Below are 14955 nucleotides of genomic sequence, written 5' to 3' on the forward strand. Positions count from 1 at the left end.
TTCTCTTCCCTCCTCTTGTCCTTCTTCCTTCCTCTCAGCTTCCTCTCAACCTTTGGCTGAACCTGCCACTTATTCTCAGGCTGCTGGTATACCTGAATGGCAGGAAGCCATGACCAAAGAGTTTGAAGCTTTGGACGCTAATGGCACTTGGTCCATTGTTGAGCTTCCTCCTGGCAAGAAACCCATTGGCTGCAAGTGGGTGTATAAGGTCAAACAAAAGGCTGATAGGAGCATTGAAAGGTATAAGGCTAGACTGGTTGTTAGGGGGGATACTTAGGTTGAGGGTATTGATTTTCATGAGACTTTTTCACCTGTTGTGAAAATGTCCACCATCAAAACACTGATTGTTGTGGCTGTTAAGAAACAGTGGCCCATGTTTCAGTTGGATGTTAACAATGCTTTCTTGCATGGTGATCTTGATGATGAAGTCTTTATGAAGCTCCCTCCTGGTTACACTGTTCCTTCTATATCTTCTTCTGGGCAACTGGTTTGCAAGTTGCAGAAATCTCTTTATGGCCTTAGGCAAGCCTCAAGACAGTGGTATGCCAAGCTCTCCCAGGCTCTATCTTCTAGAGGTTATCAGCATTCTCTCAATGATTACTCCCTCTTCACCAAAGTTTCTGGGGATTCTATTGTGGTCTTAGCTGTTTATGTGGATGATATTATTTTAACTGGGACTGATAGTGCTGAGATTCTTGCCCTTAAATCTTTTCTTCATCAGCAGTTCAGAATCAAGGACTTGGGTTCACTCCACTATTTTTTGGGTCTAGAGGTCTTCTATTCTGCATCTGGGGTTGTTTTGCATCAGAAAAAGTTTCTTCATGACCTCCTTATTGAGTTCCATTGCTCTGATGCCACTCCTGTGGTTTGTCCTCTCCCACAGTCCCTCAAGCTCAAGGCCAAGGAAGGGGTTCCTCTTCCTAAGCCTGAAGTATACAGGTCCTTAGTTGGGAAGCTAAACTTCCTCACCCACACCAGGCCAGATATTTGTTTTGCTGTGCAGCATCTTTCTCAGTTTATGCAATCTCCTTGTGTGCCTCATTTGGAAGCTAGTTTGCATTTGTTGAAGTACTTGAAGGGTACAGCTGAGTTTGGCATTTTTCTCAACAATGCTCCTGATTTTTCTGTTGCTGCTTTCTGTGATAGTGACTGGGCTGCTTGCCCAGACACTAGGAGATCTGTCTCAGGCTTTTGTGTGCTTTTGGGTGGTAGTATTGTGGGTTGGAAGTCTAAAAAGCAGCCTGTGGTCTCAATGTCCTCTGCTGAAGCTGAATATAGAGCCATGAGCAAGGCTGTCAGTGAAGTTACTTGGATGCACAGGTTGCTCCTGGACTTGGGTGTTTCATGTTCTTCTGCTATTCCCCTATCTTGTGATAGCCAAGTTGCTATACACATTGCCAAGAACCCTATTTTTCATGAGAGGACTAAGCATATTGAGTTGGACTGTCACTTGGTCAGAACTAAACTTGCTGAAGGTCTCATCCAACTACTTCACACATCTTCCTCTACTAGCTAGCTGACATCTTCACCAAGTCTTTGGGTGGTGTTGCTCATCATGGTTTCCTCTCCAAGTTGGGGGTTTTGACACCCTCCAACTTGAAGGGGGGTGTTGGGAATATTGATATTGCTCCTAGTCCAGATTAGTTAGCTTAGTTATACTAATTCTTCACTTTGTATTGAGCTAGGCCCACATAAGTTGTAATTATTTTACTTCTCTTTCTTTTCTTTTGTGCATACTGGGCCGGGTCCCATATAGATAGACCAAAGTGGTCTGATACATACACACTTGTACAGATGATATTCATTTTCAGATATAAAGAAAAGGGGTTCCATCTTATCTCTCAGTTGTAATAAACCCTAACTCAATTTCACATCGATTCCACTCTATTTCCGCTACTAACAGATTTTGCTTAACTGCTTTGACTAGAGAGTCGGGATAGATCCGGTCCGAAGTGAGTTATGTGCCAATGTGTATGTGTGAATTTTGTTGATGTTCTGTGCATGTCAGTTGATGTCTAGAACTTGCCCCACGTGTGTGCAAAGCGAAATAGAAGTCTTGTTCAGTCTAGGATGTGATATAGGCATTTTTTTGTTGAGCGAGATATATTCTTTCTACCTACCAACTTAATGTGTATCTTAGTTAGCCCCGTTGAGCTTGTAATCCTATTTCTTTGGCAACCACAATACAAGTTTGATCCCTTTGTTTAAATTTATTATCTATTTGAACCTTTTACTTCTCTTGAGCACTTGAATCAGCAATCACCGTACCCAGAAGTACCTGGATCTGCACACAAAGTGCAGGGTGTAGCGTGAGTACAACCAACTCAATAAGTAACAAGTCTAACCTTTGGGCTGAAAACAATGACAAGCCTCACAGGTACAGTCCAATTACATAAATACGGTACCAAAATGTAGACATGCTTTCTAGTTCGACAGTCAAAGCTCAAACATGTAAGATATACCAAGTGTAACTGAAACGAGGAATGATACATCTCGATATTTACATGTCCATTACGTATGCTAACTGTCACACCTCTTTTTACACATCTACCCCGAAGGATAATGTATAAGGGAGTTTTTCCATTTAAAGTGACATTATTCGAAATGGGATTATTTATTTGTTTTTTAGAGTCGCCACTTGGGATAGGATTGGCTTTTGGTGTCCCAAGTCACCGGTTTAACTTGAATCCCAAATCGAGGAAATTTTCGACTTCCCAATTGGAGTCTGCGAACCAGAAATTCTGAATAAGGAATTCTGTTGACCCAAGGGAAGGTGTTAGGCACCCCCGGATCCCGTGGTTCTAGCACGGTCGCTTAAATTATTATAAATGGCAGAAATCTGATTTTTATACATGTTCAAACCTATAGTGAAATTTTAGGATTGTTTAAACGCTTTTAGTTTAAAATTTTTTTAAGAAAGTGAACGTCGTTTAAAAAACGTGTTTTTGGATCACGTCACATGAAATGCACCTGGATCCTCGACACATTCTTATTCAATGTTTTGGGATTTGGATTTGGGTTGCATGAAATGCACACCCGTATTTAAGAAGGTAAAATTATTAAAAACGTGCCTAAAGCGACTAACGGGTTATTAACTTTGCGGGAGGCCGCGAAATTCACTAAACGACACGCCCTGATTCTAAGTATTTTGATATAAGCATTTAATGAGGGCCCCGCAATTTGTGTGTTTTCTTTGGCGAGGCTCATCTCATTTTATTATTTAACGGCCAAACTAAAGTGACCTATGATTTTCTATTTATTTTGTCTCTAAAAGGACCTAATTAATTAATATTACCATTTGGGCCTCAAATTCAAGTCCGAACTTAAACAAGAGGAGAACCTCTTAATTTAAATCCGCTACCTAATTTAGAAGGCTCAAAATTGATTTGCTTTTGTTTTAAAGGAAATTATCAAAATGAACAAAGACCTTCAACAATTAATTCCCATGCTTGGGCCCAGGTCCGAACGCACACATAATTAGGACAGGACCTGGGCCGTCTGTTAAAGTCCTGAGGCCCAAGCTGTCTGAAATGGGCTGTTAAAATCAAACCCAGCCCCGATTCCAATTGAATAAATATTCACTGAGACTGCTCCAAGTTGTTCAAAATGTGTTCAGCAATTTATAATCAAGGAAAAGCAATATTCACCTATTCGAATTAGTGAAACATTGATTACTAGAATCCTAAATTAAAACTCAGATTATTTTACTTATTTAGCTACTGATGATTTCATGGATACTACTATAAGTGTAAAGCAGACTGGAAACACAAATGTGACAACACAAAGCAAACCTAATTATTTTTGAATTAGCTCTGCTAGCATTGCCAAATAAGCTGGACTATTGCACTTTATTGTTAAAACCCGAAATCCTGTTGGACCGCCTGCCTCAAACGCTACTTCCTTTTAATTAGAAACTCGAACTGATAGAAGCATCATACAATCGTGCACTTTAGATTATCATGGTAATCAAACTCAAACTGTGAAAATGCTACTAATTGTGTGTTCTACTACTCACACAAATCCGAAATGATTCACAAATCATCTGTCAACTTATTATGAAACTAACTACCCTTAACATTCAACTCATATACATGAACCTGGTACATAACAGTTTATACAGTCTATTTAATACATATCAAGCAAAAACTTAAGCAGCATTAATGAACTTAAGTGTTGAGTATACAGATCTGGACATAAACTAAATCAGAACTCAATTCGTTCTTCACATACATTTATTTCTGCATATTTTCAGCTCATAGTCATCAGGCATACTATTGTGTACGTGGATTTGTGAAATATAAGAAAAAGAAGAGGAAATCAGCAGCGGGTAACAACAGCTAATATCCAGCACTCACAAACAGCAATAACCAGTCAACAGGAGTAATTTCGAACCAAAAACAGCTTCACCCAAAACCAGTAACACACCACAGAAATGCATCACTCGACTGATGGCCAAAATGACTCGATTGAACCCCAAAACTACTCGAAATCAAACAGAAACACCTATGACACTTCAAATTACCAGAAACTGAACTAAGAAATGCAAATCAGCTACGAACACTAGAAATTAGCTAAGAACTTGAATGAAACAATGTATTTTTTTTGGATTTTTCTACTGGATTTTGTTTGTTTTTGGTTTTGTTTTTTAGGAACTAAGATCTAGAGGAAGATTTTGAACTTCTATTGATTTGAAATTCAAATTTTAGGTTCAGATCTGCAGAGAGGGTTTTGGGGGGAATTTTTGGGGGTTCCAAAACTTCTAGAAATTTTGAGGGATTTTTCAGATGTCCAAACTTGTAATCCAAGGCACTAAACATGCCTTTTATAGGCATAAAAAAGGGGCAGAAGGTTCTGGAAATTTTACTAATTTTCCCCCCTTTTTATTTTCAGAAATTGTACTTTAATCCCTAATTTTATGGCTTGTTGCCCAAGTTACTGCATTAAAAATGCAGAAACTTACCCTAAGGCCCCCTTCTAGAAGGCCCTAGGGTGTTCTAGCCTTGTTTTCTACCTACGGAATACCTATACTACCCTTGTTTTTGTTTTGAAATTACTGGTCTTTAACAAACCAGCCCATTTTCAATGCCTAAACTACCCTTGATTGCCCCTGAAATTACTAACCAACCCAAAACCCCTTTTGTCCTAGTTAAAATCTAACTATAGTTAATTAAAGAGTAATTTATTCAGCTATATCCAATCATCTAGGCCTAATTACCTTAAAAATACTGAATTAAAGAACAATTATTGATGAAATTGAAACAGATTAACTAGACTAATTAAACTAACAGAGCTATTGATTCAATCAAGCAAAAATCAAACAGTACCTAAAACAGATTTGAAACACAATTAAACTAAAACCTAAAAAGGAAACAAAAATGAAATCACAAAGCTAATGCACATGTGTTTAAATCAAATAACATACTACTTATCAGAATTACTAAACAAAAACTAAAAGAAAAATCTAACTACACTACGATTCGAACCAATCAGAATTAAACTAATATCTAACAATCAAAACGAAAAATCAAAATTAAGCTAACATGAACCAATTACTGAATTAGAGAAAGCAAAAGCAAACCATTGCATAAAAAAAGAAAGGAGTTGAGAAACTTACTGATTTTAGTTTTCGATTGGATTGACTCCAAATTGGATTTTCGATTAATGTTATATGTTTATTTTATCCAAAATAGACATATAACATGAATCAAAAACCAACAGAATGTTTGAAATTCCTAAACGGTTTGAAAGCTTCGAACCCTAGATTTAAAACTCGAACAGATGCGGTTAGATTCGAACAAAACCAACTTGGGATTTAGAAAGAAGGAGGTGAGGGGAGTCTATGGTGTGATTTTGGTAGGGTTTGGACGAGTTCAGGTTTTGGCCGGAATCTTTGATTCAAGATTCGAAGGGCTTGGGTGTGTTTTGAAGGAAATTAAGCATAGATTAGTAATGGGGAAAAGGAAAAGCTATGGTGTTAGTTTGGTAACATTTGGAGGTGGCGCCGCCGTGGACGGCGGAGGCGGCACCCACAAATTCGGATATTCGACCAGTTTGGCTAAGTTTTGGAGGAAACTAGGTTTAGATCCGGGATGGGGAGGATGAGGAGGTGTTATGGTGTTAATTTGGGCTCCATTGGAGGTTCGCCGCCGACGGAGGCGATTTCCGGCCGGCGGCGAACGGCGGAGGGGTGGTGGTGATATGTTTTCTAGGGTTAAAGGGAGAGAGACGATAGGTAGGGGGGTCTGGGGGGGTGGTAGTGTTAAGACATTTATATATTAAAACATGCGGGCTTCTCAACCGTCCGATCGAGAAACATAGACGGCCAAGATTGAATCTTGGCTAAACGACGTCGTTTCGTCGTCTGCTTGGCCGGACTGGGTAATACAATGTGGCCTGGGTTGATTTCAAGTGGACTTGAGGGGCTTGGGCTTGATGTTTTGGCCCAAAATGACTGGCCTGATATCTTTCTTTTATTTTCTTCTAAATTACTCTTTTTTTTTATTTAAACTCCAATCAATTTCATTTCATTTCTTTTGATTTTTATTTTTTTTGTGTTAACAGCAAAACAAGAGTCTGGATTAAACTAAAATTAAACTAATTAATTTTCCTAAAACTAACTAAATCCCAATTTAAAAGGAAAACTAAACAAAAAATGTAAAATGACTATTTTTGTTATTTTTCTCTTATTTTAATAATATTAATTAACTAGTAAAACTAAAAATATAAAGTTGAATTCCAAATGCAAATGCACTATTTTTATACCTTTTTTATGAATTATGGCAACTAAAAATGCACACAAAAATGCAAACAAGGCACAAAATCATGCAATTAATTCCTAAAAATTCAAAATAATAAAGAAAAATTCTAATTCTAAGGAATTTTATAGGAGTAATTTAAGCGTGGCAAATCACGTGCTCACACCAACTGTAATGCAAACCGGTGATGGAATCATATGCGTATCTCAGAGTGTCAAATCACCTAGTCCTTCCATCCACTCAATCCTCACAGCCACTCATTCCTCACAGTCACTTAGTCTTCACAGTCACTTAATCTTCCCAATTGCTCGTCGCTCACACTCAGTAGGTACATGCCTCACTGCTGATAAGTCAGACTCCGGATGTCACGACCCAAAATCCACTAAGGGTCGTGGTGGTGCCGGACACCTCTGTCAGGCAAGCCCACTAAATCATCAATTAAATCCTCTTTTAATACTTTTGAAAATCTAGAATTTTTCCTTCCATTTTTCATAAATAAAAGATCACTAATTGAATTCAAATTTAAATAATAACAATTTGTACAAATCCGTTAAAAACCTTCCCAGAAACTCGGTGTCACAAGTGCATGAGCGACTACTGATAAGTGAAATAAAATACAACATCCGTCCGAAATACAGGGGACAGGGAATAATATACAAATGCTGAAAGGAACTACACTAGCTGCGGTCGCCTCGAATGATGCAGCTCACCTAGTCCCAGAAACATCCGTGCTGCTACGCCCAGTAGGCTGCTAGAGGTATATATACCTGTGCAACAAAAATGCACAGAAGTGTAGTATGAGTACGTAATCAACGTGTACTCAGTGAGTATCCCACCTAATCCCGAAGGGGTAGAGACGAGATGGCCAACTTCGACACTCACTAGAGGTCAATATCAATATTCAATAATGCGAGGATAATCATGGATTCATATAGTAGTTCTAATTTACGAAGCCAGGAAAACAGATAAACACCTTCAACAATTAATCAAGGGCTTCCAAGGTTTATTCTTTATTATCTTTTCAATTTATATCAAGCCACGAAGGGCAAGTTTCGCGATTAAAAATCCTCAAGCGACAAATAACATGCGCAAATCACACCGAGGCGACGACCCGATCCAACAGGAATGTAAAATGTGCACTGCCGAGGGTCGAGCGGCACGAACCATAGACGCATCTATTTTCACCTGATACCATGTTGTCACGACCCAAAATCCACTAAGAGTCGTGGTGGCGCCGGACACCTCTGTCAGGCAAGCCCACTAAATCATCAATTAAATCCTCTTTTAATACTTTTGAAAATCTAGTATTTTTCCTTCCATTTTTCATAAATAAAAGATCAATAATTGAATTCACATTTAAATAATAACAATTTGTACAAATCCGTTAAAAACCTTCCCAGAAACCCGGTGTCACAAGTGCATGAGCGACTACTGATAAGTGAAATAAAATACAACATCCGTCCGANAAAAAAAAAAGCTCCTCGGTTTTTGGCCGGGAGATCCTCGATTTTTTGGCCGGGATTTGGAAAAAAAAAGCACCTCGATTTTTTTTTGCTGGGAGATCCTCGATTTTTTGGCCGGGATTTGAAAAGAAAAAGCTCCTTGGGTTATGCCAGGGAGATCCTCGATTTTTTGGCCGGGATATTTAAGGAATGGGATCCTATGCTACCATGATTTGTTTTTCTTTTGGGATTTTCATTTTTATTTCTTTTCTTCTTTCTTTTTCTTTTGTTTTCCTCTTTATATGTTTTCCTTTTTATTTAGCAAAACGTATGACAGAATTTTGGGGGGAAACTTCCTTTTTGGGCGTTTTCCTGCTGCAAAGCTGTTTCAGCGCTTGCGCATTTCATTTCTTTTGGGCTGCACCTGCTTCTTGCACGATTGCTCTGAATAAGACCTGTTTTTAACAAATAACAATTTGTTAGTTTGAAACGGTGGTTGGTTCTGTGGCCTTGATCATCCCAATTGCTTGATCCCGGCCCCTTTTCCATTGAGAACTTGCTGCTTGTTGGCCTTGAGGGTGAATCTCTTTTCAAACCGACCGGGTCCAACTCTCAGGGCTTCATTATGACTCGCCCGTGTGGGCTCTGGCCTTTTCACTTTATTCTGCCCTTGGGACCTTTGCCTTTGACTTCCTTTCTTTTCCAATGTTTTTTGCTTTGAAAGCATCAACCACCATGGTCTGTCGGGATTGGCCTGACGCACTCGCTGAGGCTGGGTATTTTCTTCGACTCTGACCAGGCGGAGCCCTGTGAAGCCGGTCCTGCCACCTTTTCTTTGTACTAGTTACGGAATCAGAGTTAAACCGAAAGGGATTCAAAGAAAAAGTATGCAAAAGGCAAGAATATGATTTTAAAGAGAAGCGTCCATTTCGGGGGAAAAGGAGGACTTATCTAGGGTGCATGCTGGCTCCAAGTGAACATGACATGCTTCTTGGATTGGACGCCCGACCCGCACAAACTTTCCAGTTTCTCGTGAACCCATTGATCCTTATTTCAAAACCAGGGAACCTTGCCAGGACTCTTTTAGTGGTGGGTGTCTTCTTTTCGACCGACAGCGCCCTTTGCGGGTTTTCGCCAATCGACCTCTCTCATTTCTCTTCTCACGTCGCCCGATAGTGCTCTGTGCGAGTTTTCACTAATCGGACTCTCATTTTCAGTTTCTCTACTCACCATCACCTTATGGTGCCCGAAGGTTTTCACCGATAAGACTCTCTCATTTTATTTCTCTTAATTTGCATTGTGTCAGATTCCAACAATAACGTTTTCCACTTCCCTGCCTTTGCCAATTGATCGGAAGGACTTGAACAAGGTTTGGGGTAAAAAGGATTTTGGGCGGAACTACAACTTTGGAACCATTTCGGCGGATTCATGGCCGAACCATTATATTATCTGCCCAGTTTTATTTTTTTGGGGGAAATTGGGATTTTTGTTTTAGTGTGACTGAACCCCAGAGAGAGGCTGCCAACGTATCCTTTCGGAATCAAGTCAGACGTAGTTCTAGGGAAAACATTTGGTTTTGTTGTTTCTGTTTTCTTTTCTTTTTCTTTTCATTTTTTTTCTTTTTCTTTTCTTTTCTTCTTTTTTTCATTTTTTTTTCTTTTTTTTTCTTTTGCTTTTTCTTTTTCTCTTTTTTTTTTCTTTTTTTCAAAAATACTTTTGGGTTCCAAAGGGGGTAACCAAAGAAGGGTAACCAGCTCAAATGGGTTTACGAAGGGTTAATAGTGTTTGGATAGCGAGAAGAAAAGCCTTCGTCATCTCAATTGCACAAAAACCAACACCGCAGAGAGCCTAGACATAGTACCTTTTACTGCATCTGCATTCACAGCTGTTTCGGGATCATTTCCTTTGATATCTTCCAAATACAATGCTCCTCTCGGCAATATTTTTCGGATGATGTATGGACCCTTCCAATTAGGAGCGAATTTCCCTTTTGCTTCCTGAGGGAGAATGCATCTTAATACGAGTTATCCCACTTCAAAATTCCTGGGACGCACCTTCTTGTTGTAAGTGCGGGCCATTCTTGTTGGTACAACTTCCCGGATGTGCCCTGAGTACAGCACACTCTTTTGTTGTAGTGTATGGAGCTTTCCAACCGCGAACCAATTTTCCTTCAATTGTTCCAATTTTTGTTTTATTTCCTCAAGGTTACCTTCTTTGCATTTCGACTCTTGATTCATTATTTCGAAATCTGACAACGTTTTGGGATCTAGGCATGAAGTCCGCCAGCATGTCATGTTATTTAAAGCTGCATTATTAGAGCTAAAGAGAAGACATGAAGGAGAAAAATAGCAAAATCAGAAAGGATAAAGAAAAAATGAGCGATGAAATATTGATTTCATTTCTTGGAATTTTGAAGATAACAGGGTTCACATTCGGGAACTTAAAGACAAGAAACTAAAAGAAACATCCGAGTTATACCCTGGAATAACTCGGGATGCAGAAAAAGTGGCAGGACGGGTCTACCGGGACTCCCGCCTGATCGGGCATGGCGTAGCCTTCCAGTTTTGAAGCTTGGCGCTTGGTCCCATGTATAACACCTCAGCGGTGCTAGTGCCCTCTCCCGGCTGGACCATGTGGGTTTCGTAGAGCATTTTCCTCATTGCCCCACGTATTTCCTCAATTTCTTCAGCCGTGAAAACCTTATCATCTTCCTTTTTTCTGTACTTAGGCTTGACAAAAGTTTCATACAAATGTACCACCTCATAATCGGCCATTTTCATTTTTTGAAAGCAAACTTCTGCTTCCTCAGCACTCACAGGCTTCTTAGGCGGGAAACAGCTTCTGCTGGCATTGTTTACCTCCGCTACATTTGAATATTTCTCAACAGGGGGGTTTTCTAGAAGCTCTCCTAAGATCTCTTTACCCTTGTACGTAATCATCGTCTGATGATAATTCCATGGTACCACTGCAGGGTTCGTCATAGGCTTCTGTGGTACGCGTCCAGTAACCACTGGCTCACTCAGCCGAGGTAGTTTGATTGTCCCCCGCACCACATAGTCTTGCTTGGGTACGTACATTTGTGTTTCTTTTTTCAAATCAACTTCCTTTTCTGGTTCTGTCTTGGTGATTTGGCTCTTCTTTTCCCCTTTCTCTTGCTTCGGGGCCATCTTGGGCTTTCTTTCCACATCAGCGACAACAATTATAGCTTTTAAGGCTGGATCAAACTCCCTATCTTCACAAATCATCCCGATTATTGGCCCGTTGTTGTGGGCGGGCAGCGGATTATTGGTCACATTTGGGACATCCTCATCCTTCAACACAATTTTCCCTTGCTTTATTAAATTTTCCACCGCTTGTTTCAGAGTCCAACAGTCATTTGTATGATGGCCCTCCGCCCCTGAATGGTATGCACACCTGACACCAACTCTGTGGGAAGGCGATGCTGGGTTTTGTCTGTTATGAGGGACCGGCTGCAGTAGACCCATTTGGACAAGTTTCGGGAACAGACTAGAGTAAGATTCACCAATTAGGGTAAAGTTTGGTCTCCTGGGTGGTTCCCGAGGATGGAAGTTATTCTGCGGAGGCCGGGGGTTATAGTGGTTCTGGTAGGGAGGCTGGTTTCTTGGGAATGGAGGTTGATTTCTGTTGGCATGTGGCTGCGGTCGGGCAAAGGGTTGAGCATTCATGATCGCATATGATTGTGGGGCATAAGCCATGTCAGGATGAGGGTAGTAGTGTTGAGAGGCTCTCTCAGAAAACATGGGTCTAGGAGCCCGGTGTCTCCTTGCCCCTGAGGCTTCCATAACCGTTTCTTCTTTCTTATTGCCTTTGGCCATTCCTCCAGACCCGCCTTGGATGGCTTGGGAGGTTGCGCTAATGGCCGACTGACTCAAGATTCTTCCTGTCTTCAGACTATTCTCCACCATTTCACCAATCTTAATCTCCTCTGCAAAAGGTTTGCCCATGGCCGACATCATGTTTTGAAAATAGTCCGCTTCCTGGGTCTGAAGAAATACAGTGACCATTTCTACCTCATCCTTTGGAGGCTTCACTCTTGACACCTGTTCGCGCCACTTAATTGCATATTCTCGAAAACTTTCTGAGGGTTTCTTCTTTAGATTAGCCAAGGAGTTCCTGTCCGGCGCAATGTCTATATTGTACTGAAATTGCCTGACAAAGTCTCTGGCAAGGTCGTCCCAAATATGCCAACGTGACACGTCTTGGTCCATATACCACTTTGAGGCAATGCCGGTTAAGCTTTCTCCAAAATACGCCATCAACAATTCCTCTTTGCCACCGGCTCCCCGTAACTGATTGCAATACTTCTTCAGGTGAGCAATGGGGTCACCGTGCCCGTCATACTTCTCAAATTTTGGTGTTTTGAAACCTGATGGCAGATGTACATATGGGAACATACATAAGTCTGTATAGGAGACACTCTTTTGCCCGCTCAAGCCTTGCATATTTTTTAAACTCTGCTCGAGGCTTCTCATTCTCTTTACCATCTCATCCTGCTCTGGGGCTTTGGGGGTTTTGTCCTGTCCCGGTGTAAGCTCGTATGGTGGCTGCTGAGAGTAGGTATATTGAGTATAATGAGGAGGGTCAGCCTGAAAGACGGGATTTTGGAATGTGAAGATTGAAGAGTCAACAACATGCTTGGGTAGTGATGGTTGTGTGGTTGTGGAGCATGGTGGAGCCGTGAAGATGTTGGGAGCAGTTCCAGACGGGAACACCTAGGGGCGAACCTCAGAAAGCATTCCTAGGAAATGAGCAGTTATAGTAGGTTGCCCCAAAGGAGTGTTTGGGTGGCTGATGGGGACAGTAGTAGCACCTCCAGATCTAGGGAATAACTCCGGGAATCCAGGGATGGTGCTTGGAGGTTCCCTTCCATTGTTCCAAGCATCCCACATTTCCATCAGTCGTAGGCGCAATATCCGATTTTCTTCAGCTGTAATGGATTCAGAGGCCGGGACCCCCGAGATGGGGCTGTCTTCAGGTATGGGGATTGCAGGCAGAGTCATGTCAGACGACATCTCTGTACTTCCTTTTGATCTGGTGAAATATCGATGTGAGGCCAGCTTACCACAAACCAACCACTGTTTCTAAAAGGCTCAGCTGGAAATGGACAGCAACAACGGTTAGTTTTGAAACAAATAACAGATAGGTAACCGCACATTGGAGTGTGATGCACCTATACAGTTAAATGAATATCTACATGTTTGCTTCGGTTGCATGCGTCATCCCGGCTTTTCTCTTGTTCCTTTTCTCTTTTCTTTATCTTTTTGTTTTATTTTCTCTCCTTTTCTTTTCCTTATCTCTCTTTTTCATTTCCTGCTTTTTTTTTCTTTGGCCTTGGTTTTTCTCTCAACGCCTTATTTTCTTCTTTTGCGTTTCTTTTTTCTCTCTTATTTTTCTTTCATTTATTTCCCTCGCATTTCTCTTTTTTCTCTTTTTCTTAGGATTACGGTCGAATCTTATGTAGATTGCCTACGTATCATGGCCCCGCATGAATCAGACCAGGCGTAGTTCTTGCAAATGAATGCAAAAAGTAAGAAAACAAATTTTGGGATTTTCAATTTTCATTAATAACAACTATGATTACAAAGCTACTAGACTATTTGTTTTTCTTTTCTTGAAAAAGAGGAAATTACAAAAACCAGACTCAAAAGCAAAAACACAGACTCGATTAACTAAGAATACATCAAAGCTTCAAATCCTGGGGCCCGCGGGGCATCACACGGCATCGCCACGGGCCTGCGTGCAAGACCCTTTTGCAACTGATCTAAATCATTCATGACCTGGCGGACAAATATCATCACGGAGGCAAAGAACGTGGTACGACCCATCCGCTCACCGGCCTGACACTTCATGACAATATAGTTGGCAATGCTTCTGATTCTTTCCCTGATTTGGCCCTTTTCTTGGAGTAGTCGACTTATCTGTTGGGTACGAGCCTCTAGCACCTAAGAATCCTGGAAGTGAAGGTCTTGTAACAATTTTATTTCCTTTTCCATCTCGGCGATTAACCCATAGCATTGTTCCCTCTCGGCCTGAAATTTTTTGTCCCGCCGGGCTGCCTTTTCTTTAAGAGTATTCATTTGTCTTTTCATTTTAGCAATGGTTCCCTCGTAGTTTCTCTTCTTTTGTTGTACAAACTGGGCTCTTTCCTCAGTCTTCTTTTCCCATTGTGCTCGAAGTCTTGCCATGTTCCCCTCGGATTTCTCCAATTCTTCTTGACAGTCCAAGACTTGCTTCTTTAACCTTTTTATCAATCTCTCGTCGGATAGACTTCTTTCTTGATTCCTGGCATCTATTTTCATTTGTTGAATTTGGGCCTTGAGAGCTTCAATCTCCTGGGCCAATTTCTTTTTATCACCTTCATCGGCTGTGGCTTGCAAGCCGTTTTCAAACCGGAGCTCCTGAACCTGTTTTTCCAATGCTCCTATTCGGGCCCTATACTCCTTTTCTTTGGCTAACCAATCCCATTGCACCTGGGCCTCGTTAGTGAATTGTTGTACATGTGGCCTTTTGGTAGGTCTCTCAGGAATTTGAAATCTTTTACCAAACCAGACCAAGTATTTGGGATCTACCTCGCCTCTAGCTCGGTCCTGTACTATAGTCTTAGGCTCAAGGTACTTGCACTCATTCCATATCTTTCGGATTCTGCCTTCAGGGAATGAAGCCGTCGGGCCTAACTCGATGACTTGCCCACTCAGGTCTTCATCATTGTGCACTGTCTGGAATCTTCCAAGTTGTCG

General features: G+C 41.0%; 1 protein-coding gene across 1 annotated transcript; it reads left to right on the forward strand.

Annotated features, from left to right (window-relative positions):
• The first annotated feature begins 322 nt into the window (after window positions 1-322).
• LOC109218475 (uncharacterized mitochondrial protein AtMg00810-like) lies at window positions 323-1516 on the forward strand. Its single transcript, XM_019382844.1, has one exon. It carries the CDS (start codon window positions 323-325, stop codon window positions 1514-1516), a length of 1194 nt encoding a protein of 397 aa, XP_019238389.1.
• Window positions 1517-14955: the final 13439 nt, after the last annotated feature.

This window comes from Nicotiana attenuata, unplaced genomic scaffold, assembly GCF_001879085.1.
Source record: "Nicotiana attenuata strain UT unplaced genomic scaffold, NIATTr2, whole genome shotgun sequence".
Taxonomy (NCBI): domain Eukaryota; kingdom Viridiplantae; phylum Streptophyta; class Magnoliopsida; order Solanales; family Solanaceae; genus Nicotiana; species Nicotiana attenuata.